The sequence below is a fragment of the Xenia sp. Carnegie-2017 genome, unplaced genomic scaffold (assembly GCF_021976095.1).
Source record: "Xenia sp. Carnegie-2017 unplaced genomic scaffold, XeniaSp_v1 HiC_scaffold_22, whole genome shotgun sequence".
NCBI lineage: Eukaryota > Metazoa > Cnidaria > Anthozoa > Malacalcyonacea > Xeniidae > Xenia > Xenia sp. Carnegie-2017.
The window spans coordinates 13,630,443-13,656,320 of NW_025813485.1; the positions used below are offsets into that span (position 1 = coordinate 13,630,443).

The following is a 25,878-nucleotide window of genomic DNA, read 5'->3' on the forward strand; positions in this document are numbered from 1 at the left end:
TTGGTTCAAAAGTGAAAATGCAAAGACTATAGTTTTGGCATCAAATGTGTGAAAATGCAAAGACTATAGACTTTGGCATGAAAATCTGTAAAAATGGAAAGACTATAGTCTTTGGCATGAAAATGTAGAAATGCGTGAACTATAGTCTTTGGTATGAAAAGGTGTGAAAATGCATCAGCTATATTCTTTGGCATAAAACTGCGTGAAAATTCATAAACAATAGACTTTAGCATGAAAATGTGTGAAAATGCAAAGACTATAGTCTTTGGCATGAAAATGTGTAGAAATGCGTGAACTATAGTCTTTGGCATGAAAATATGTGAAAATGCAAAGACTATAGCCTTTGGCATGAAAATGTGTGAAAATGCGAAGACTATAATCTTTGGCATCAAAATAAAATCAAAGACTATAGTCTTTGGCATAAATATTTATAAAATGCATGAACTATAGTCTTTGGCATGAAAATATGTGAATGTATGAACTATAGACTTTAGCATGAAAATGTGTGAAAATGCAAAGACTATAGTCTTTGACATAAAAATGTGTGAAAATGCAAAGACTATAGTCTTTGGCATAAAATTCGTGAAATATCGTTTTGGCATGAAAATGCATGAACTATAGTCTTTAGGAGTTAGGTGCATGAACTTTATTCTTTGCCATGAAAATGTGTGAAAATACAAAGACTATAATCCTTGGCATGAAAATGTGTGAAAATACAAAGACTATAGTCTTTGACATGAAAATGTGTGAAAATTCGTAAACTATAGAGATTGGCATGAAAATGTGATAAATTGCGTGAACTATAGTCTTTGGCATGAAAATCCGTGAAATATAGTCTTTGGCATAAAAATGTGTGAAAATGCAAAGACTATAGTCTTTGGCATGAAAATGTTTAAAAATACGTGAACTATAGTCTTTAGCATGAAAATGTGTGAAAATGGAAATGCTATAGTCTTTGCCCTCAAAATGTGTAGAAATGCGTGAACTATAGTCTTTGTCATGAAAAGGTTTAAAAATGCATAAACTATAGTCTTTGGCATGAAAATGTTTGAAAATGCAAAGACTATAGTGTTTGGATAAAAAAATATGTGAAAATGCAAAGAATATAGCCTTTGGCATGAAAATGTGTGAAAATGCGAAGACTATAGTCTTTGCCATCAAAATGTGTAAAAATATAAAGACTATAGTCTTTGGCCTAAAAATATGTGAAAATGCAAAGACTATAGACTTTAGCACGAAAATGTGTGAAAATGCAAAACTATAGTCTTTGGCATCAAAATGTGTAAAAGTTTAAAGACTATAGTCGTTGGCATGAATATTTATAAAAAGCATAAACTATAGTCTTTGGCATGAAAATATGTTAAAATGTATGAACTATAGACTTTAGCATGAAAATGTGTGAAAATGCAAAGACTATAGTCTTTGGCATGAAAATTCGTGAAATATCGTTTTAGGCATGAAAATGCAAGAACTATAGTCTTTAGGAGTTAGGTGCATGGACTTTAGTCTTTGCCATGAAAATGTGTGAAAATACCAAGACTATAATCCTTGGCATGAAAATATGTGAAAATACAAAGACTATAGTCTTTGGCAAGAAAATGTGTGAAAATGCAAAGAATATAGTCTTTGGCATGAAAATGTGTGAAAATGCAAAGACTATAGACTTTAGCATGAAAATGTGTGAAAATGCAAAACTATAGTCTTTGGCATGAAAATGTGTAGAAATGCTTGAACTATAGTCTTTGTCATGAAAAGGTGTGAAAATGCATGAGCTATATTGTTTGGCATGAAAATGCGTGAAAATTCATAAACTATAGACTTTATTCATGAAAATGTGTGAAAATGCAAAGACTATAGTCTTTGGCATCAAAATGTGTAAAAGTTTAAAGACTATAGTCTTTGGCATGAATATTTATAAAAATGCATAAACTATAGTCTTTGGCATGAAAATATGTTAAAATGTATGAACTATAGACTTTAGCATGAAAATGTGTGAAAATGCAAAGACTATAGTCTTTGTCATTAAAATGTCTAAAATTCAAAGACTATAGTCTTTGGTTCAAATTGTGTGAAAATGCAAAGACTATATCTTTGGCACGAAATTGTGAGAAAATGCATGAACTATAGTCCTTGTGTGAAAAAGCGTGAAAATTTGTGAAAATGTGTGAATTATAGTCTTTTTTGAAAATATTTGAAAATTGGAATCAGTAACTGCTTAATCATGCAATTGATTACTGTTTAACTATGCAATCGATTACATTTTACTTTTGTTATCTATTGCCATGTTAGTGTTTATTGGAGTACAGTGTAATCGTTTATCGATTACAGTGTACGATGTATTAAATATGCAAACTACTCTACATAGTTGTATTTTGTTTCTAAATATTTCAAAGTTTGTATGTGTTTGCCAAAGTATGTTAGTAAAGGCCATTTAATTTTTTATAATAATGATAGCAATTTGAAATTTTTATCGAAAATGTTCCTATCGTCTTTTATGAAATAAAGACTTTCTTTCCTGATTACATGATTACATAATTACATGCAATGTCGTTCGTGTCGTCTATCATGAAATAAGCACTTCTTCGAATGTCATCAATGTCTTCTTTTATAAAAGAAATTATCTTTGTTTCCATCTTAGCGCCTACTTTTTCGCTTTGTGAAGACCACGTGGTACGTAAGCTACGTAAGCAAGGCAGGGGCGTAGCCAGATGAAAAAGGGGCAGGGGGATAATATTTCACAATTCATGAAGAACAGCTAAATATTAGTTTCTTTAATACGATCAGAAAAGCTTTTCATCATTTTGAAATTGAAGTGCCAATGTAACGAAAACTTTTTAGTCTGAGTAATACTTTTATTTAAGAGATAATTTAAAATGAGAATGGACATTCTAAATTAGTTTATGCATATCACTTTGAATTCTTGAGATATTGATGTTCCTTCCGTGTCCGATATATCTAACTTGTGACGTCACATTGCTTAACTAGAACTTAAATTATTAGGTATATTTACCGACACTTAAATTCACAAGGACAGAGTTTCCTTCATTGTGACGTGTTTAATGATATAAAATGCTACCTACTAGTATCAATCTAAAGTTGTCAGGAAACTGGGGAGTATTTAAAACATTATTAGAGCTCCTCATGCAACATGTGACAATTGTTGTAATAAAAAAAATCAAAGTTTTGTTGTTTTAAGTACAAGCCATGCCATTTTAAATGTTCAAACATATTTCCAAAAACTTAAAAATCATTCCATAAATATAAAAATCATAACTAAGTCTCTTTCATAAATCATACCTACACCCTGTGATTGACAGCTTGCTAATCAATATATAAACGACACCACTCAAGTCGGTAACAGAACGTTGAACAACCTCCCTTCTTTGTCCCTGCCTTTGTGTACGTTTTGTCGATGCAACTATGTCAGCAATTGGTGCATGACAGCGTTGCATGCGTGTAATGACAGAATGGCAGAAATGTGAAATATAAAGGGTTTAAAAAAGGCAGGCATAAAGAAGACAAAAAGATAGAAAAAAAGGTTGACAGAAAGATAGACATTAAGGTAGACACAAAGGTTAGCTCAAACCTAAATTAAAAGATAGGCACAATATTAAGCACAAAAGTAGACAAAAAGGTTAACATAAAGTTGATAAAAACGATAAACACAATTAAGAGAATGCAATAGGTAGAAAAATAGATTGATAAATAACCAAAACAAAAATAGGTTGACAAATAGATAATTGCGTGTAAGTATGTCCATATGAATTGCCACAAACTTACTGAATATTATATATCTTCGAAGGGACCGTGAAATACAGACCTTGATAAAGGAAGCAGAAGGAAGGCAATGTAGCTCTACCAAATAATGCTTAGTATTCAAAATTGAAGAAAAGAATCGAAAATCAGTTGTTGATTTTAGAGAAGTTAAATTCAATGAAGTAACTATATATTCAAAGTACATTTGTATATTGTGTTTTCATAAAATTTCACATCGCCGTTCTTTTTATTCCACCTGACGATTTTAAGAAATTTAAAGTAATAAATTAATAACAATGCTTGCGTTAAGATGAGATCATACGCGCATTACTAAACAAAAGTTTTTTCTTTTAATTATAACATACTTGCTATTTAATATACGTACATATCAATAAATGTGCATTTTCTTTAAGCACATAAAGACATTGACGTCCATTCAAGCGAAGAATAAAGGTCCATGAAAGCATTCGATGATTTGAAACTCCAAATATGGGAAATTTCTAATAAACAGTGTATTGGGAATCAAACCCAAAGACTAAATTATATACAAACAGATGTCGTTTTTTCTAAATTGATGATTTCAACGAAATAGCTATAATCGTAGATTTTCTGCAGCTTAAAGTTGGTAATTTTTGCTACACTGTAAGTAAAAGAACTAGATTGAAAGAACGCTTTAAGAAACGCCAACAATATATTTGAGATAGTATCTCGTCAGAAGTGTTGCTGTTTCGTCACATTGTGCACTTTTCTGAAATTTTCTATCATAGAAATCGAACACATTCTATTCTTTCAAAAAATCGCTACGACACTACTCCAGGGAGAAGTTCTTATATGACATCACCAAACACAATAGCTATCATCCTAATGACGGTACAACATTAATAATAGGCAAACTTCCAACTTTAAGCTACCGAAAACTCATGTAAAATCATCATTTTCATACCAATCAACGTATGTTGCAGAAGTGTTTTAAAACGCCTTAAACTAATTCTAAATGGTACTATTGCAAAAATTTGCTATTGGTTCGTTACTACGGAGAAATGAAAAGGCAGTGTTAAACTTTTTTCTTCATAAATCGTAAGTTTGCTTCAGTTAGCCTAATCTTCAAGTTGCGTATCTATTATGTACGAATTTAGTCCCAACACCATGGACACTGTTTTTTTAAAGACCTAACCGAAATAAGAAAATCCCTATTGGAAAAACCTGAGCAGTATTAAATAAGACCGAGCACAAGGCGCAAGAACTTAGAGAATACTGAACAGGAAAAAACCACTAGGGATTTTAGCCGAAGTTCCGCACCCCAGGGGACCCTTATAAACAACAAACTTTACTAACCTTTGAAGCGATTTAAAAGCCAAAAAAATAATAATTAAAATTTGCGAAGTACACTTCAAAGTCTAACAATTTGCTAGTCTTTTGGAATATCATATTTTTGAGAAACTCGCCATATTTAACGTACAGAAAACAGAGCAAAAAGCGCCATTTTTCAGTTCAACTACTCTTAAGCCGAACACCGATCTTAACAATTTTCTACTTTGATCGAGAAAATTGTATAATTCATGGGAATTTCCAAAAACGTGTGCTTAGCTAATCCAATCCACATCCAAATCAATCGCACCTAGCGCCACCTAAGCGTCCCTATTTTGCACCGTTTCATTCAGTGCTTTGCGCGCCCGGTGTCACTAACGCTTAAATTGGAGCAAGCTCTTGCTGTATCAAATGGATTGGATTAAATTAGTTACTTCAAGATTTATTTCAAAGAGGCGGATCAGTTTTACTATTCGAAAATCTAACGCTTTTTGACTGCAAAAATCAAAAAACAATTTCAACTGCAATGAAGTAACGCACACGTTTAGTTTGGTTACCGTGAGACTAAAGATAATGCAACCAAACAACCGATAGCATTTTAAGTTATATTTTTACTTCGACGATTATCACGTATTTCACTTATATAGCAACGTGATTGGTGAACATGGAAACCTTCGTGTGACTATTTAGTAAAATACGTGACAACGTCTGCGGTTTGTCTTAGCAATAATCATCAAGAAAATATGAATTGTAATTTCATTATAACTATATATTTTCTTTAGATTTTAGGAAGACATTCCGCATACTAGACCTGGTGCCTTATCGTTTAATTTTTTTAATTGCGCAGTGTGGCTTGCTTCATTGAAATTCCCAGGAATGAAGTTATCTTAACAAGATAACTTGGTACCTTATTTGCACATTTACAGTAATTGCCACGCCGCCCCTAAACTGTAAATGTCTTAACAAACTGAATACTTCTCTCGAGCTTCAATTTGTCGTCCGAGAAATGACTGGCTGAAAGACTGGACGTTTCTTTCAAACATTCTTATGAAATTAGTCATTTCTGCTGAACGTGGCGTTGCTCTGTATATTCATACAAAGGTATTTTAACCCCACGTTCGTTATCTGAGCGTGGCACAACTACCCGCCGCAACTACAGCGCACGCTTAAGCTATCTAAACTTCCTACCTGCGCATGACACCGGAATTCCGCCCTGAAAAGGAATGCCCCTTGAAGGAGGTAACCCATCATGCCCTTAACTTAACTTAACCTAGTGCTTGTTGCACCTACGGGTGACCTCCGACCGGGGTGGGTTGAACTACTCATGCATTATAGGGAATCCAGGAGTGCCTTAATAGTCATTGTAGAAAGCCGTTCATGAAATTGGCCAACTACAACGACAGCATGCTTTTACCGTACTAGGGGAGAGAAATTGTTCTTTCCACCAAAGCCACCATCCTTCCTTTGTCTGCAATAGGTCTTGCTCGCTTGATCCAGTCTTCTAAGGTCTTCTTACAGATGCTATTTGCATCCTCTACGCTAAGGTACCATTTGTACCCACTAACCCCAAGTCGAAGTTGCCTTCCTTTGGCCAAACTTCACTTGCATTTCCGATCTAAACTTGATTTATAGTCTATCCTTCGGCGAGGCAACGATCGCTGCGAACATGCGCGCTCCTTAAAGCAGTATATTCACACAGAGGTTTGTTAATGAAAAGAAAGACAAAATTGCATTTTAATCAGACAGATTCGTAACTCTTCGTGCTTACTATTATACGAATTTTAATAAGAAATCAACATCGACATACAAATGAATTGTTTGAGACAAAAAGCGCTTTTATATAACCTCTCAACCAAGACTATTTTTTATGTGAGAACTTGTGCTAAAAAGTGTATTCATTTAAATCTCTGCAGTAAAAAAATAGCCTTATAGTGGAATATACTGCACACCAGGATTTTTTGTGGCTATTGCCCGAAATTTATTGGAGACTGGCCTGTTAGCAGGCTTAACTAAAAGTAAAAGGCATTAATTACACTCACGGTTTTCGACGAGTCGACGACGAACGACAAACGACGAATCCCTTGCGAATTGTATCAATGAAGTGATCAGATGCCGAGATTTCCACATAGAAGAAACACTTAGAAGCCCAAAATATTTTTTAAAATATTGAAACGTTGATGGTAAAGCCATCGTATCCAACTTTCAGGCTATCTGACGAACATCCCCGATTTCATGTCGAAGACGGCAAGCACAGAAGCAAGATTGGCCATTTCTTACAACTGTGCATGTCGCCTACGGCATAAAATTGGTAATATCGGCAATTAGTCGGAAAATTAGGACTTTTAGGTTTTATATTAAAATTGCATGCCAAGAAAAGTTCCATGTTTTTATGCCGAAAAATTTTCAATTGAATTGATGTCAAAACTTGGGCGTTCGATCGTGGCGTAGTTTTATTCATCAGAAGGGAAAATAAGATAATTGTCAAATCGCCGTTTATAATTGACCAAGTTGTCTTTGTAATTATAATTGACCAAGAAGGTATCGTAGTATTAGCAGGAAAAATCTCCAAGAAAATCCTTTCAGGACAGCCATAGTCCAGTAGAATGGTGACTTTTCTAGGTGCTAAGCTCATGAAACCATTGCTGAAGAGCTGTATTTAGTGTTTGCATTCATAGCTTGTCATGTCTATATGCCATTTGGACAGTAGTCATGTGTTTTTCTGCTTCATGGCGATTGTTCTTTCTGGATCATTGTTCAGTACATTGTCAATTTATATTATGACAAATTGTCCTTTAGTATTCTTCGTCGTTGCAATTTATTGAGAAGTATTGTCATGTAGCTATATATACAGCCTGCAGGACAGCAGTCGCGCGTTTTTCTTATTCACTGGAGTATATTGTCCATTGTAGATTATTGAAGAGACGGTTTCTAACAATGCGATGAAAGAAGTTGATATTAATTCAAAATTACTGACAAAAATTATAAGAGCAAAAACGTACATACTTCTAGCATTTTATTCTTTATTCATTTCGAAAGCAGTTGAAGAAGTAGAATTTCAACTGATCGCTCAAGGGAATAGTCAACCAAAGCTGGCATGATCAGCGTCTATTGTGAACAATGACGACTTTCTTTAGTTTTACAAGTACACCATTATTGTGAATAACTGACCACCAACATTTCGTTCCTTCTTTCTCAATCTTATTTCGTGACCACGCGCATTTGCCTTTCAACAGAAAATCCTCCAATCTAAAACAAAGCATAGAGCAATCATGAATTAACAGAGCAAAACTTTATGAAAAGATATACAACATCTCACATTTAGGATGAACAAAGATGACAGTATCTTCACATTACTCACTTCCATTAAAGAATGAGTACTCTATAAAAACGAGTATCAAAAAGCATTTTTACCTGGACATGATTTCAAAGAACTCGACAAAATACTCAAAGAATGTATAGTTTCAACTTTTGCCAACTAATCGTCGTGTACCGTGCTGATGTACAAATTCAACTAACACACTCATCGTACGAGTTAACTTTAAGTATGCCAAAAGTTGCATGAACGTGTTGTATTCTGATTGGTCAGCTCCTGGGTGTGCCGTCAATTGCACGTGGTGATGGTGGTAAAGGTAGGTACCAATATACAAGGTGTTGCAAAAAAAGGAGCCCGTACAAATGATTATGTATGCATCAAAATGAAATCTGCATAAGATAATTAATCGGCAAAAGCTATTTGTTCCGCCTGGTTAGATTTAGTCATACGCTTGCCCATGTGCTTTGCAATTTATGGAAAATATGATTACGTTTTTGTGGCCCTGAGAACTCAATTAAACTCGTTTTGCTTTTACAAAGATTTTGCGTAATAAATATAAGATAAAAGTCAGTGTATGTCAGTAATTTTAAGTTTAAGCTTGTTTTGCTTTAACTAATACTTGACAAACCCTAATAAATCCCAGTGGCGCAGAACTGTCAAGTTCATTGAACAATTTTGAATGCTAGCTACGTTATTGTGCATAATAACTTTAATGCATACATAATTAATTTATGTGGGTCCGTTTTTTTTGAGACAGCTTTAGAAATTGACTTGTTCATTTGCATCGTAATTCTACTACGTCATCAGCCAACGATCATTACGGAGTTGTACGGAATTGATACGAGATAGTGCCGACCGCTCGCCGATAACATTTGGACAGCATCCATTGGTGAAGAGGTTTATGAAAGGAGTATTTGAGTTGAGACCAGGCTTACCGGGGTACACAGACATTCGGGATATAAGCAGTGTTTTTAATTCTATTTGCAAAAAACCTGAAATATCCAGTTTAACATTAAAGGACCTTTCTTATCAACTGACCTTTTTACTTCTAACATTTAAAGAAATTTTTAAACAAGCTATAAGCACATTTAACAAACAATTGCTAAAATACGTCAGCAATCTAACTGATGAAACGGCAAATGAATTATACCCACAATATAGTTGTTTGAAAGTTACCATGAAAGAAGCAAGCTTATCAAAGTCTACCACCTGAACACGACTAAAAATATTCACCATGATCATGGTGCTTTTATTCTACTTTAGGCCTGTTTCATACATCGTATTTACCGAATGCATTTGAAATAAAATATAATAAGGAATTTCATCTCATTTTTTTTTTGTCTTTAATGCATTCGGCGCATATGAAATGCGAAATTTGAACGTTTACACTATACCGGGTTACTATCGTAACAGGGAAAATTTTCTTAGTATTAAAAAGGTAGTGACATTGTTCAATGTCAGAAACACAATCAAATAGACTAAATCTATCAGCTTAATAACGCTTTTACTGCGAAAAGTTACACCTTTAAAGCAAATGAAGATGTCGTGATCAGCGAATCCGGTATAGTGTAAACGCAGCCTCAGTGTTGTGTGTATAGTTGCTTCCTTGGCAAGTCACATAAAATCATCGCAAATAACATTGTTCTTATAAGATATAATCACTCAAATTTGCCCTTTTGCAGACAGCCTATGGATCACGCCTGAATTATTAAAGTCATACGAACAGCAAAACTAACAAAAAACTAAAGAATACCTTTGAAGTACAAACAAATAAAACATTTTATTTATCAATCCATCACAAATACTGGTATTATAAATAACGAAATGTGTTTGCAGTTATGGTTTGTAGTTTGAAGCATGGTTAGTAATTCAATCTTTCCTAGTAAATACAATAGACTATGGCACAATACAGTATACACATACACCCTCTCTCCTCGGCAGAGGGAGGTAAATTTCCGCCCGTTTTCAATTTCAGCGGCACAAGCGATACGTCGTGTTATTGTTGTCATGCAGCGCTCAAATATAGCTAGTGTTATACAAAATGGTTTTACATGAAACTCGAAGCCTCTGCAAAGGAGAGAGCCATACACCCTTCATGTTGATGCGTATGAAGCAACAATACTCATATCAGCTAGCTTTTACAAGTGGAAGCCATGTTACGAATCATTTATGTTCGTTTACTGTATGCTAAGGAGAACAGGACAATCAAATTCTTAAGCTAATAAATTCTTTACTTGGTCAGGAGTTCTTACAACGATCGTTTTGGGATCTGCATATTGGTTGAAAGGATTTAAAACAGCGTCGTATATTTTTCTGTACGCCACGCACACCAAGTCACTAGTATGTTTGTTGACAGTGTCTCTAAAATAAAGAAATAAAAGTTACATGGAAATCTAGTATATCGTACAATACGTTGCGTGAAGATACTAAAAATGATGAACGAATCTATGAAATAAATATGATACAGGTTTACGACAGGTTTACGACAGGTTTACGAGAGGTTTACGACAAACGCAGAGCAAAGTGCAAAGTAGTTTAAAAGCGAATAGTATGTGTTTAATAAAAATATTACAGTATACAAAATATTTCTTTCTGCAATTCCCTTATACAGTTCTTTCAAGATATTTTTATGCTATGCACTTCACAAGATGGAACTTAAACTATGTATACTTTCATACTTCTGTATACAGGCTAGCTTGTGTGTACGTCTTACTTATACTTTCATACTTCTATATACAGGTTGCAATCAGCGATGTTTCAGCATGGACACATTATGTAATCATTTAGGTTCATCGTTAGAATTACATCAGAATTGAAATCTTTTTATTCATCGATATCATTTGATGTAACATTTTACTTGTCAAAAAAGAATGTTCCATACAGCCTGGCTACTTTCTCCTTATTTTCTCGTTACACAAATCTACCTTTCCGACGGTAAACACACATGTCAAAAATACGAGATCAATTACAAAGTTCGGACAATGAAATGGTCGGACATAGTATTGTATTTGTAGATTAGTGGCACTAAAATAGAAAGAAGATGTTCTTGGGGCATTTGTAAATCTTATTTTAGAAATCCAGAATGACTAATTATAAAGGCTGAAGGTGTAAGAGTTAATAAAAACCATTTTCTGTCAAATCAATGGAAAGCTTGGATATGACATGCAATATATATGCAGATGCAAAGTTATAGAGGAAAAATAAAAACATTTCTAACATTGTCACGGATATTACGAGTGCTGTAACAAAGTGTTGATAGTTTGATATACATTTGTCAAAACAAGCTTAAGAAGACAAAGAGCATGCCAAAAATATATAATTGAAAATTTGCTAAGTGCATAATACACAAACACCAATTTCAAAGCTCGTCCCTCACAAATTAATTGAGAATTATTCTGAGCACGCGTAGTCAGCTCCACCAACTCTTCAAGGTTATGACAACAACCAACTGTATGCACTATTACAGATTAGAGAGGGTATTAGCTCGCTCAGTCACAAATTTTTAGATAAATCATCTGCGCATGCGCAGTAAGCTTGAGCCTGAGCAGTCGACTTGACCAGCTGCGCAAGTTCATGCTTATGGCAACGATCAACTGCATTTACTAGCACCGATTTTGAAGTAAATAGCATGCTTAGTAACAATTTAAGAGAGAATCATCTGCGCATGGTAACGACTAACTATATGTACTTGCTTTACATTTGTGGCAATTAGCTCAATTAGTCGCAAATTATCAAAGAAATAATCTGGGCATGCGCAGTAGTGACATTAATAATACCATAACTTTCGTAAGCCTTTGAATTTATATATATATAAAGCTAAAACATCATGTAGTAGATGTAAACCGAGCAAAGCCTATCGCAGGTGATATCGTGGTCTGGTGAGCTTGCTATTGCATCTCTCAAGTAGAATAGCGCGGAGGGGCCAAAATCTCCTACCCAAACGTTAACATGAGGCGTTCTAGTGCCTTACGCTTAAGAAGGTATCGGGAAGCATGGACCGAAAACGGGTTTTTTTTGCTTTAGAATTTTATCTTTTTGTTCTCATAAAATAAACCAAGCAATGTTTCAATGAACTTCTTCTAACACTGAACCTTTTTCTGACACTTATAATTCAATACCACCTGTTTTATATAATTTTTAGTGGTTTATATCTTTCTGATTTAACTCTCTCATTTGCTGTTTCTCATGTATGACGAGCAAACCATCCAGTGCTTAACTATCTCGGGGTATCGGGAGGCATGGACCGAAAATAATAGTTTTTTTAAAGATAACAATTAATAAGCTAAGCAATTTGTATCGTCTAAATTGAACCTCGCTTTAAACCCTTGTGTTATAGAATTTGATTAATTTTGGATAGTAAATTTCTTTTTACCTTAGAATATTTTTATGATTCAATCGAGAAAGTAGCTTCTCTTCTCGAGTAATTTTGCGATTAAACAGTACACTTTTGGGATTCAAAGGACTTCTTTTGATCGCATAGAGACAGCCGTCCAATTTATTACGTAAATACATGTAGAATGCATTTCATGGTAGGAAACCACCTTACCAAAGAATATCCAGATCCGATTTTAGCTGCATCGAGCAAAGAATATTACAAGTCATTGAATTTTTTTAAGTGTTATTTTTATGATATTTATGATTCGATGTATCATGAGATTCCAGATGAGATTCATGACTGCCTTTGAATACAAATAACACATATTCATAATAAAACAATGTTTTATGTTATCATTTAGCGTCATCGTAATTTTATAATTTTAAATTTACAGCTATAGGTTAAAATTCCATTTTTACGTACACAACTTCTAAATGAATGTGAAAAGCCAGTTTTTTATCCATCCATAATAATAATAGTGATTAGTCATTATAAGACAGCGATATTAACAGGTAATAAAAAATAACAGTTCAAAAATTTGTATGGCTTGCTTTTTTGCGCTTTATGTAGCTGGAATCCGTCCTGGATATTCTTAAGTCACGCCGTAAAGGCCCGTAACAATCTTTACAAAAAAGTCATTAGCGCGACAACATGCAAGTATTCAAGCCTCACTTCGATCGTTATGCTTTTTTCTAACCAAAAATGATTAATATTTTCTGTTATGCCTTCTGCCTTAATAAATAATAGTTCTGAATAATTAGAATCAGATTCACAATTGCTCAAAACTCAAAAGTATCTCGTAGCCATTTTATTGCCACTATTCTACATAAACTATACTATGTTCAACCATTTGATTGTTCGAATTTTGTAATTTGATCTCGTATTTTTAACGATATGTCTACCGTCGGAAAGGTGGATTGAGATACACATGTGAGCCAGAGGGGGTGATGAACATGCGAGCAATGGGCAGAGTGTTAAACCTGCGGGCAACAGGATAGGGGGTGATGCACATGCATGCAAGGGGGTAGGATGTTGCACCTGCGGGCAATAGGGTAGGGGGTGATGCACATGCATGCAAGGGAATGGGGTATTGCACATGCGTGCAACAGGGTAGAGGGGTGATGCACATGCAAGCAAGGGTGTGTGACCGTGGGTGTTGCACATGCGTGCAAAAGGGTAGGGGGTGATGCACATGCAAGCAAAGGTGTTAGACCGTGGGGTGTTGCACATACAGGCAACAGGGTAGGGGGTGGTGCACATGCAAGCAAGGGGGTGAGGTGTTGCACATGCGAGAAAGAGGGGGAGAGTAAGATTATTAAAACTTCTGAATCATCTTTTAATACGATTTACGATGAACAATTATATAATTTCTAATTAGCAGCAATTTTAAAAAACACTTGAGAAAAACGACGATTTTTTTGAGAGCAAACATGTTTCGACATTATCAGATAATGTCGAAACATGTTTGCTCTCAAAAAAAGAACAATTATATGTTTGTAAATGATGATCGTCCAGGTTAATAAAGTCCTGAGAAGGACTGTTTTTGTTGTTGTTGACTGACGTTTCGACAACCTTAGCGGTAGTCATCTTCAGAGTCAAAAAACAACCTTAGCGGTAGTCATCTTTTGACTCTGAAGATGACTACCACTAAGGTTGTCGAAACGTCAGTCAACAACAACAAAAACAGTCCTTCTCAGGACTTTATTAACCTGGACGATCATCATTTACAAACATATAACGATACTCCCGGGTTCAAACCATTTACTTTATTACGATGAACAATTATGATAAACAGTAAAGATAAATAAAAAGGTAAATATACCTTAATCGCGTGCTTCTCAACAAATCGACTTGTGGCAAAACCAAACTATCAGGTGATGATAGATATTTGTCAAATTTACTCTAAAATAAATTTATAGATCATATCAGAGTATGACGCATTTATAACTGTGATATATCAGTATGTGACGCACTAATTGTGATGTATCAGAGAATGATGCACGTAATTGTGATGTATTAAAGAAATAAAAGATGTTTACTGTGTTTGCACAGGCTTATGCAAACCGAGGAAACCTTTGGAAGAACTCGAGATTAAGATCAGTGCAAACATAAAAAACATTTTTCATTTCTTTTATAAAATGACAATAATGCGAAACAAACAAAACGTTTAAATATTCTTCTAACGTGTATTCAGGATTGATTGGCAAATTCTCTTTGATTGATTGATTGATTTGATTGGTTGAGCTCTAATCGGTTTGCAAAGGTTAACGAAAACACAGCTCTAGATCAATCAGCGCACGCGTTTCATTGTGTTTATTTTATAGTGGAGTATGGACGCATCTATTAATAGTACATCAGAATATTTTATCAGAATTGTGATGCATTATCGACAACTGCAAAACAATAATTTTTGTGACAGCACTGCACCAGGTGGTCCACAATTAAGAAACAAAAGATGTTTTCTGTGCTTGCACAGGAATCAGTAAAAGCCCAAAATCGAAGGTCGAATAGTAGGTCTTTGATTGATTTCATCGATTGAGCCCAGGCTAATGCAAACTGAGCTACACACCAATAAATGACAATTGTAACAGCTATGTTGAAATTATAACAGAATAATAAAATGTTCATGCTCACCATACAATCCTTGATAGTTTGAGCATCCATTCCTTTCATCGATGACAGTGGAACCTGCGAATTGGAAAAAATGAAGTAGAACTTTCTTACACAAATAAAAGCCTCATAAATAGAGGAAATCCTCGTACAGCTGAATAAATGTCAAGAAAATTTTTTTCAAAGGAGCCGACCTTTACAGATGATTGTTCTTGAATGATATTATATATATTTCCAATACCAGATTTTTCAAGAATAAACGAAGCCTGTTCACTAACCAAAGTATCCTGATGGGCTTCTGTCTGAGAAATAAAATATTTTCATTTTATGATAATTATTCTAAAATATTTTCTTTCGTGATTTTCCTTTGTGGTTGACATACAAAGGAAAGGTAGGTATACAAAACTAAGTACTTTCTGTTGTGAAATAATAAAGATGATTTTTTGAAAAGTCGTTTCGACAAATATGTATCAACTTCACAAAAACTATTTCACATAATTCGAGAATGGTAAAAAATACCTGAGCAGCGAGCATTTCAATGTGTTTATCAGTAAACTCATAGACGGCTAACGTAGACTGTATTTGATAAATGCAGTTAATCATGTACGCTGCCATATCACAGGTACCCAAACGACTTGCTGACATTGTGCAGCTTTGTAGCAAAGGGTCGATCAGACTAGAGATAACCTAGAAAATATTAAAAGTAGATCGTCTCAAATACGAAATAAAATAACATTTTTATGTCTCATATTCCAATACGTTTCAATATCAAACTTCAGGTGCACGAAGCACCATCCCGAGGCGTAGGAAGATCGAAATGGGGGTATTCGTATAATGCATGATATGCCTTATTAGGTTCCTAAGAAATCCATTGTTTTCTACAGATTATTACATGCATATATCAATATTGCCCCCTCCTTCCATTTATGGATCTTCCGACGGTTCCAACACTTTGTAAAGTGATTTTTTCTGTTAAAAGATGTGAAGCTGAAATTCAAACTTAACAATCAATAGAAGAATAGAACACTTTAATATCTAAGCTAAAAAACCTTTTCCGTAATTTCGCAGTAGCACCAAAGTCATACGAAATATCAAATAAACGAAAAATCTTATAATGCCGAAACATGTTGTTATTAAAAACATTCTCGTTTCTTTGAAATGTCTTAAAAAACGTATTATCCAGTACTATGTACTGCCTTTATAGATCCAAGCCTCACCATCTCATCTTGTATGAGTAGCCCCCCTTGGCCTCCTAACCCATCGAGCAAAGTTTCCTTGTTTGGAACAACGGCTTTGAAAGTAGTAAGTTTTGTTCCTATGCTTCACATGACAACTAAAAGTCGTTCAACGGTTAAACCTCGTCAAATGTTCAGTGTATGAAAATATTTCAACTAAGAAATATAGGATGTTTACTGTGTTTGCAAAGGCTTATGCAAACCAAGGAGACCTTTGAAAGAACTCAAGGGCAGGTCAGTGTAAGCCCGAGAACGAAGGCCGAGGGTTGCACATGCTCAAAAGTTCTCACAAACGTCTCCGAGGTTTGCATAAGCCAGTGCAAACACGAAAACATCGTTTCTTTTATAAAAATAACAATAATGCAAAACAGACAATTTTTTCTCTAGCATGTATTCATAATTGATTGGCAACTTCTCTTTGTTTGATTTGATTTAATTGGTTGATGTCGGATCTGCTTGTCACAGGATAATGCAAACACAACTATAGACCAATCACTGCACGCACTTGTAAACGGTAATAGCACTTAAGTATATATTTTATGTTTCAAGACAAACCTTTGAATAATCTCCTCGTCTTGCATCGAGTGGTACAACCGATGCATCATGGGATGACAAAACATTACGCAGCAGAACAAGCGTTTCGCCCAAAGATGCAGTAGGACCTAAATCTGAGGGTGGAACTTCAATCTAAAGAAATGAATGAAAGAAACGTTTGTGAATGTCAAAATGAAGGATTTGTCTGAAAAAAGTTTGCCTAAGTCGAAGTGAATATTGTATAATGAAAGGGAGAAGTTTGTTAATGTCAAAGTGAAGGATGTAAAGTGAATGAGAAAATTTTGCCTCAGTCAAAGTGAAGGATGTAAAATGAGTGAAAGAAGTTAGTGAATGTCAAAATGAAGGATGTAAGATGAATGAAAAAAGTTTGCATCAGTTAAAGTGGAGGATCTAAAATGAATGATAAAAGTTTGCCTCAGTCAAAGTAAAGGATATACAGAAAGTTGACGTTTTTGCTTTCATAATTATTTAATAATTATATATGATAGAAAAAACTATAAACTGCAGCGCTCTAAAAACATAAAAGGATAGGACTGCAGCTTTAAATCTGTCGCTTAATTTATTCAAATTACACAGTGATATCTTATGACGACATCCATCGACAGATGAAACCGTTATTAACAAAACTACAGTAGAAACCTTATCAAGGACTTTGCTTGCATGAAGACTTAAGCTGTTCAAAAACATTTTCATCGTCAGCGTGTGTAGTTCTTCAATCGTAAATATAAAGGACGATTCTTCGCCAACGATGGTGCTATATCAATAAAAACAATACAACTGGAATTGAATCACCTTAAATCCTAAACATACTAGAGCTGCAGCAAACATGGTGAAAAGTGCCCAGCAGTCCCAAGTACTTCCTCGATACATATGCAAAAATGACCTCATTTCAGATCACATGACTATAAAATGACCTATAAAGAAGCCATTTTATGTAATGCAACCTGATATGAATAAACAAGCCAAGCTACAAGCTAAAACGTCGCACAAATCAATAAAATTTTTTTACAACTCCAAAAAAACATGCCTGATAGTTGACTTATAAAACTTCAGTACACTCGTCAGTTTAAAAAGCACGACAGAACCTTGTTCAGACACCACCACTTGTTCAACACGGACCTGCGTTGTGTAAAGAATCATTTTAAAACATCCTACGAATGACGTAAGGTTTCTTCATTCAGCAACAAACCTTCAACGGTCGACAAACGCCTTCGGAAATGTGACCAAGAAGTTGCCAATATAAATCGCTGGTCACTAAAATCAAAAAAATAAGAGAGTGCATAAACGGTTTTATGGTCGACAAAATTGCTTCTACCTTTATATTTTTTAGTAATCAAATAATACTTAGATGTTAAAGTATAAAGTGTCACAACTAAACATATTTTCCATATAAATGATCATCAGTTTAAAAATAGATCACGTAAAACTTTTCTATTCTCGTATTTTTTATTTTCCATATAAATGACTATGAGCCAATCAAAGATCATGTAAAACTTTTCAGAGTATTCGTTGTATCTTTGCCGTTTTTTACCGACCATTGATATATGTAGTATGCAAAAATACCAACGATTTACAATCAATCCATATTAATAAATATTTACGTAGTTCATATCACTACGGCACAGAATAACGATTTTACAGAATTTCGTAAAAGCACTATTGCCAATGCACATTTAATATAAACGGCAAGTTTTTTTAAAATAGACATGTTTCGACATCTCATGATGCCATCTTCAGTATGAGTGAAATAATAAGTGATACAAGGTTTATATAAAAGTAATATGATACATAAATTATAACAATAAAAATTGTTATAATTTATTGTATTAATTGTTATAATTAATACAATATTTATTTTATTGTATTATTTCACTTTATCTTATTATTTCACTCATACTGAAGATGGCATCATGAGATGTCGAAACATGTCTATTTTAAAAAAACTTGTCGTTTATATTAATGATTTTACAGAAGAGTCACTCGTGTCGTCCTCGCGCAGGTTGTGCCGCGCATATCGGTCGCCATTGTTCTTAAAGTTTCTTACTTGTTCCTATCCTTGAGAATGATCTAAAGTCATTTCGTAAGTCAAAATATTCTCGAATCATTATTCGGAAATGACGTCATGTAGCTTTAATCGTTAGAAACAAGTGACAAAACTAATCAACTTGCTGCAATAATGACTGAAGTGAGGACGCGTTGACTGAATGAATCTTCTGTATAGTCATTATTCTGTTCCTAAGGTACCTCTATCTACATTCCACTAAACTCAATAGTAACATCTATTTAAGGTAAAACCTTGGTACAGGCATAAATATACATATGTGATGATGACAAAAACATACTTGACGTCGGAGCTTGTTTTAGTAAAGACTGAATTGACTCTTTCTCTGATGCAAATCCTTGATGAAGCCAGGCTAACATATCGCCCAAGTATCTAACGATTTGAATATAACATGTTAACATCTGTTTCATCAATTTATCTCAAACTTTACAATTTTAGAAAACATCGTTAAGTGCAAGACAAACCCACGTGAACAAGACTTTTGTTGTTAAGATGTGGAATAGATAATATTTATGCTAAACTGAAATTACTAAATCGATTTGAACGACTTACGAACCAGTCGTATAAAATAGTAAATTTTATATATAACGTTGAACATTCTTTAATATCTTGGAATATAAAAAGTGGAAATAAACCGCTAGTTATACGCCGCAATGTAAACCGACGTCATTACATTGCCATCTGACGCATTGGAACCAGTGTTCTCTTGTAGAATTGACTCACCTGATTGGATCATGAGCACTTAGTTCAATTGGTCTCGGTGTCCCACCTTGACCTATAATTTGGTGATATTTATCAATGAATTAATTGGCTTACGACCGCTGGATGTTTTAAACAGCTATAGATAAGGCAGAGGGAGGGCATGAAGCGTAATTGATAAGAAAAAAATAAGATAAAAATTATGAAAACTCTAAGTTAAGTGGAAATGACCATTTCAAGTTACTTGATAAGAAAAATTATCACGTCAGCTACTATAAAACAGGCTTACACAATAAAACAACTATATAAATGTTTAAGGCGTCGATGCAGTAACTAATTTTTGTACCCTTTTTATCCGTAAGTATAACAGTATTGTCATGCATAATTTATAGCATGTAAGTAATCCTAACGTTTCAACTATTTAATAATCCCAAGAGATTATTTCGGTTAGTTCAAGCTCAACAAACTCTGAAGTAGAAAAATGCGATACTATATAATGAAAAAAAATATGTACGACCAGGTTATGAAGCATTCACCTCCACGAGTAAGTGCATCAATAAAACAACGAACAATAGCAGTTCTTCTGGCTCCCGCATACTCATCAACAGCATACCTAAACATAATAATGTGAAATGTGGAAACAAAGAAAAACTTTCCTGCAGATTTTAAGGCTTGTCTAAAGTTGCGCAAGCAATTTATTCAACAAACCAAGGCTGGCTATTGTCGTAAACTTTAATGCAATATTAAATTGTGAATTTGTAATTATGGTATATAGGCACCATTTTCTCTGGCGTTATGTACACCCATAGCGACATTTCTTCAGAATATTACACTTACTTCAATAAAACAGGTCGATCTTGTAAAACAGCCATTGCATTTTGAAGATTTGACAATATCTCAGGAATATCACCCGTTAAACCTCGACACTCGGCTTTGAAAAAATTTGAACGCAAATATGTAAAAAAAATCTGACAATTACAGTTTTGGTTACAATAACCAACAAGAATCTAAAGGTAGAATTTGTACGACACTATATCCTTCTTTTTATCACCTTGTGGACTTCTTTTCATGACAATTACATTTCTTGTTTTCATGTTTTTTTATACTTTTTACTGATTTATACTTTTCCCTTACGGTAAAATATACCTTGTGCCCATCTATAAAGCCTTTCATAAGCAGATTCCATATACAAAGCCATTGACTCCATTATCTCTAACCTAAATCATCGTAAAATAGTAAACGTAAAAGCTTCGATGGGGATGTTATCAAAAGATCGCATACGCTCTCATTCTCTTTATCAAAGCAGAAATGAGGGGATTTAGTAGAATTTTGCATTCCATGACTGAGCCTGTTTCAAACGTCGCATTTTACATAAGCCGAATGCATTTAAAACAAAAGATAACGAGGAATTTTATCTCATTTTCTTTTGTTTTAAATGCATTCGGCGCATGTAAAATGCGACGTTTGAAACGGCCTTAGCTTGGTATCAAAATAATGAAAATATATTTACCCGGCAGTTTGTTGCTTCGTTCTCAACAGCAACTTACAATCATTATGAATTATCTTTACTCTTGAAAGGGCAGAAAAAAATTCCTGACAATCAAAAAGTCAAAGCTTAAAAATCTAAATCGCAATGAATTACATAAGTTGCAATATATTGGGCGACAATTGAAGTAATTAAGTACACATGCCACTATTTTTATCTCACAGCACGACAATTCTCGCTTTTAGTTTATTAAATATTACTGTACAGCAACCAGTGCTGTAGCTAGAACGTTATTTGGAGAGGGGGTGGGTCATTCATCTATTCAGTTGTGCCCGACTGACTTTTTTTGAAAGTGATTTGGCGAAAAAATAAACATCAACAGGTACGTTATTGACAGAAGGCAAAAGACAGCATTCATTATTGGATTAAAAATTTGAAATTTTCAGTTTTTCATCAGGAAAAAGCAGCATTCATGAATGATAGATTGCATTATAAGTCGATGTTTTAGGTACAACAGATGTAATACTCACTGCAGTAATTGCTTCGTTTCTAGTGTTCTTCAAAACTTCAACTTCATGTTGTTTGAGTTGGAAACGATCGAGGAATGCATTTGCAACTTTTTGTTTCATCTGAACCTTTTGACTTAAATTTTAATGGAAATAAATGAAGATTAATTCCCTTGTTTAGAAGCGCTACTGAACAACGCATTTTTACTATCGCACAGTCTATCGCACAGTCTATGCACGGAATAAACTTCTAAAGAACATCAAATCATCTATCTCTGTTTAAAGCTTTAACAACAATTACATATTTTTCTAACACTCATAAGAAAATACACATGCAAACTGTGACATTAGCTCTGAAAACCCTCTTTGGGGAGAGTTCAATAAATATTGTATTGCACAGGGCTGCTTAAAATATCATATTTTCTGGGACCACAAGGACAGCGAAAATATTTCTGAAAAAAAACGCCTCGTGGAAATTTTTACTCCAGCAATATGAATGAAACAGTTTGCATCAATCACTGCTGATAAATGTAAGTGATAAATGATGAAGAAATGACATGTAAGAACTGTAAAGATGACTTTTTCTTACTATCTTTTGACTTTCTGAGTGCTGAGACTGCTGTCAGTCAGGCAATGTGCCTCGATACGTATACCTGAAGCTTATTCTTCCTTTTTGTTTTCCATTTCTATGTCAATCCAGTTTTTTTATTAGAGAATTCTAACTTTTTGTAATTTTAACCGAAGTTTAGTAATGATTTTTATAAAGGCATTTAGCCAGGCGGCAGTCCTAATGACACCACTTCTGAATGTAGACGGCTACAATAGGACGGTCGTGGATAATTTTATGGAAAATTTCATTTATAACTCCAGTAACCCACAGGTTTACGTTTAACATTTATCGAATACATCGTAATTCGTTTCTTTAAAGTATACTTAACTTAAAATAGATGTTTTGATATGTCTTCAAGTCGAAAACACGTTATCTATGCATCATAATTCAAATGAAACCAACTTCCATATTTTTGTTAACTACATTTCCATAGCTATCCTAAAATTGACTACGGCCTAAAAACTATGCAACAACGAAATAATATGTGTGGAAAAACAAATAAAAGTGTTTTGGATGGTTAGCTTTAAAACTCCTGGGCCCCAAGCAACACTTAGCTACTTATTAACCCTCTTATAGACTTCCCCTAGAAAAATCTGCATCCTTCTTCTTAGATAAGCACTACTCCATCTCTATAATATTTTGTATATGCAATATGTATACATTTTGAGATCATAGAAATCTGAAATTTGTTATGAAAACAGCCTCAAAAGACGAAAAGAAATACCTTTCTGATTGAAGTTTTGTAGTTTTGGAGATCAGATCAGATGTTTGTTCTCGAGCCATCTAAATCAAACAGTATCAGCTATCTAAGCCATTTGCATATGGCAAATTACAAAAAAGAAACAACAAAAAGATGTAAAAAATATAAATAACAAAACGGCAGTTGGATTGTAAAACATCTTTTTGTATCACAAAATAACTTTTATATAATGTATACATGACCATCTATACAAGCTCACACAAACGTGACCATACATACATGTAAAGCCATACATGCACATCCATACACACATATCCATACATGCACATCCATAAACCCATATCCATACATGCACATCCATACATGATCATCCATACACACATATCCACACATGCACATACATAAATACTTGCCTTTAATCTTGTTGTCATTTCTTCACAACATTCACTCATTGACTGAATATCATGATGAACAAGATCAAGCTGCTATAGGAGTTAAAACATATGGTTCACTCAATTAATCACATGCATTTTGCCTCATTGAAATATTGGTAATCTAGGGCAACCATTGATACACATAATCTCATCAAATTGTACAGTTTTTCCACAATAGCGTAGCAAATGAATATTTGCATGATTATTGGTGAAAACTTGCAAGATTACAGGTGAAAGAACTTTGTGGATCAAAAAATATTTCATGTTTTCAGTGTTCTCAATAGCTTGAATAATACAAAAATATCCGAAAAAAAACAAAATCCTGAAGACATGAAATGTTTTCAGTCAATACTTCCATTTTAGCAAGACTGCAGAGTATGTGGGTTTTTGGCCAGATCTTGGGAGAAGAAAAATTGAAAATATCAACCCAGGAGAAGACTGAGTGGCAAATATGTACACAAATGTCTTAAATTGTGCTACATTTATTGTTTTCTGCTTAAAAACTAAGGGGAGCCCTTAAACTTATCACTTGGAAAATCTTTGCATCGCAATTGCCGTTCTTTGCATGGTGGGATTTAAGAGTTCTCGCATGTCTTTTGACTACTGAATGCTTGAAGATTTAGTCCTTATATAGGTAATTATTTCAGCAAAATCTAATCTTTTTAATGGTATGTAACAAATCCAGGATGCACAATTGACTCTGTCAACGACAGACAATGAGTCGTTACGAAATACGAATCAATGAAATTATCTATAATAATCATAAATAACATACCTGCTTAACATCTCTAAACGCACTTTCAAACTGTTCATTTACATAAAGACTTCTCTTTTCGATATCACCTCGAAGATTTCGCCTCTCTCTCAAATTATTATCCGTAAAAAATGTCGAGAGAGCTTTCAATGCTTCAACGAGATCCTGAGTATGAATGTTGTAAATGTTCACAACTACATCAAAACATAACATAATTTGAAAATATACAATTTTCGATAAGTTGCTTTTACTTACTTTATCGTTATCAAATCGCATATCAAGGATTTTATTGAGTTTTCTAGATAAAGGATTGTTCGCCTGAATGGAAGTGTCATCCGCCATATTGAACGAAGCGAAAAACTGCGGGCTCAAGTTGCCACGTCTGAAATGAAATCTGAAAAGAAGGAAAGTTGTTGAATATTTGTGTGAAATCGTGAATAATTGTAACTATTCGGAAACTCAAACAATTATCACAAAAACTGCACAACATATGAGATTATTCAGGATATGGGCTCGGCACAGGTCAGTGGCTCGGCATGGGTGCTTATTAAGTGTGAAAAGGAATATTATAGTGACTGTGAATAGCAATGTACAATCAGCGTGTACAATAAATACATGAAGGATGTCCAATTAGACACTTTGATTAGTTCGAGTTCAATGAAAATAAATCGTTAATTGGCTTGCAAGTTTTAAGTACAATATACGCAGTTCATGACTCCATGCACGCTTGAAGGCTAAAGAAACGACCAGCTTCATTGGGCATGTGACAGAAGTTACACAGTTACCTGTTTATCCAATGGTCATCATCACTTGCACTTATAATCTTATAAAATATTGCACAACATAATAATAATAATCACTTTTATATATTAACATACAATACATACAGTATTTACAATACTACTATTTTTATTTACGTGCATACAATAAATACTGCAGTGTAGCTATTTCACTTAAGTTCATATACTGTATCACATTTGAAACAAATTCTTCGAAAATTGTTTCGAAAACCTCTCCAGGGGTATGCCTCTCAAGAGTCGTGAATTGTATGCTGGAACGTCGTTTACAAGAAATAATACGAAACACTTTGATATTTTCATGGCCATTATTATTTATAAGTCTGCATAATAAAAAAGCGACATCATCTTGAAACAAAAATCTGTCAAACTTTTCCTTGCTTTTAGCGTTTCTTCAAGAGAACTCGAAGAAAACAAATAGTGTAATACGACGAAGTAAGGCCTTACAAAAAATGTCGTTGCATGCTTGCTAACATGTCACAAAACCTGTTTTTGATTTATGCCATCTTTTGTCATCTTTTAAAGTAATGGAACGAGATATGCAATCATTCATTCACAGTCCAAGAGGGCAGTAAAGATCAATGAAAGCTGCATTATGACCTGTATTTCTTACCAGCCACATATTTTTGGATCACCGAGAGACAATAAAAAACTGGATGCCTAAAACAGAGGAGCTTC

General features: G+C 34.1%; 1 protein-coding gene and 1 long non-coding RNA gene across 2 annotated transcripts; one reads left to right on the forward strand and one right to left on the reverse strand.

Moving 5' to 3' along the window:
- The first annotated feature begins 1,612 nt into the window (after nt 1-1,612).
- On the forward strand, nt 1,613-14,843 carry LOC124446741. Its single transcript, XR_006948518.1, has 4 exons — nt 1,613-1,622; nt 3,957-3,963; nt 5,659-5,666; nt 14,775-14,843. It is a non-coding gene; the product is annotated as an uncharacterized LOC124446741 (long non-coding RNA).
- On the reverse strand, nt 10,132-24,772 carry LOC124446740 (conserved oligomeric Golgi complex subunit 6-like). The gene is made up of 20 exons (XM_046997615.1): nt 24,659-24,772; nt 24,425-24,568; nt 23,629-23,700; nt 23,240-23,298; nt 21,930-22,041; nt 21,424-21,506; nt 21,060-21,130; nt 20,751-20,844; nt 20,450-20,526; nt 19,938-19,989; nt 19,495-19,586; nt 18,342-18,406; nt 18,180-18,271; nt 17,792-17,906; nt 17,153-17,284; nt 15,882-16,049; nt 15,557-15,664; nt 15,387-15,440; nt 14,575-14,654; nt 10,132-10,738 (listed from the first exon to the last, which is right to left on the reverse strand). The coding sequence occupies exons 1-20, from the start codon at nt 24,743-24,745 to the stop codon at nt 10,591-10,593; spliced, it is 1,905 nt and encodes a 634-aa protein (XP_046853571.1). The 5' UTR covers nt 24,746-24,772; the 3' UTR covers nt 10,132-10,590.
- Between the last annotated feature and the right edge of the window lie 1,106 nt (nt 24,773-25,878).

Excerpts from the sequence above, each read along its gene's own strand:
- LOC124446740 (XM_046997615.1), bottom strand. The coding sequence starts at position 24,745 with ATGGCGGATGACACTTCCATTCAGGCGAACAATCCTTTATCTAGAAAA. Across the intron at positions 24,569-24,658 it reads TGCGATTTGATAACGATAAA|GATCTCGTTGAAGCATTGAA; the intron begins GTAAGTAAAAGC and ends ATTCATACTCAG. Across the intron at positions 16,050-17,152 it reads GACGAGGAGATTATTCAAAG|GTTATCTCTAGTCTGATCGA; the intron begins GTTTGTCTTGAA and ends AATATTTTCTAG.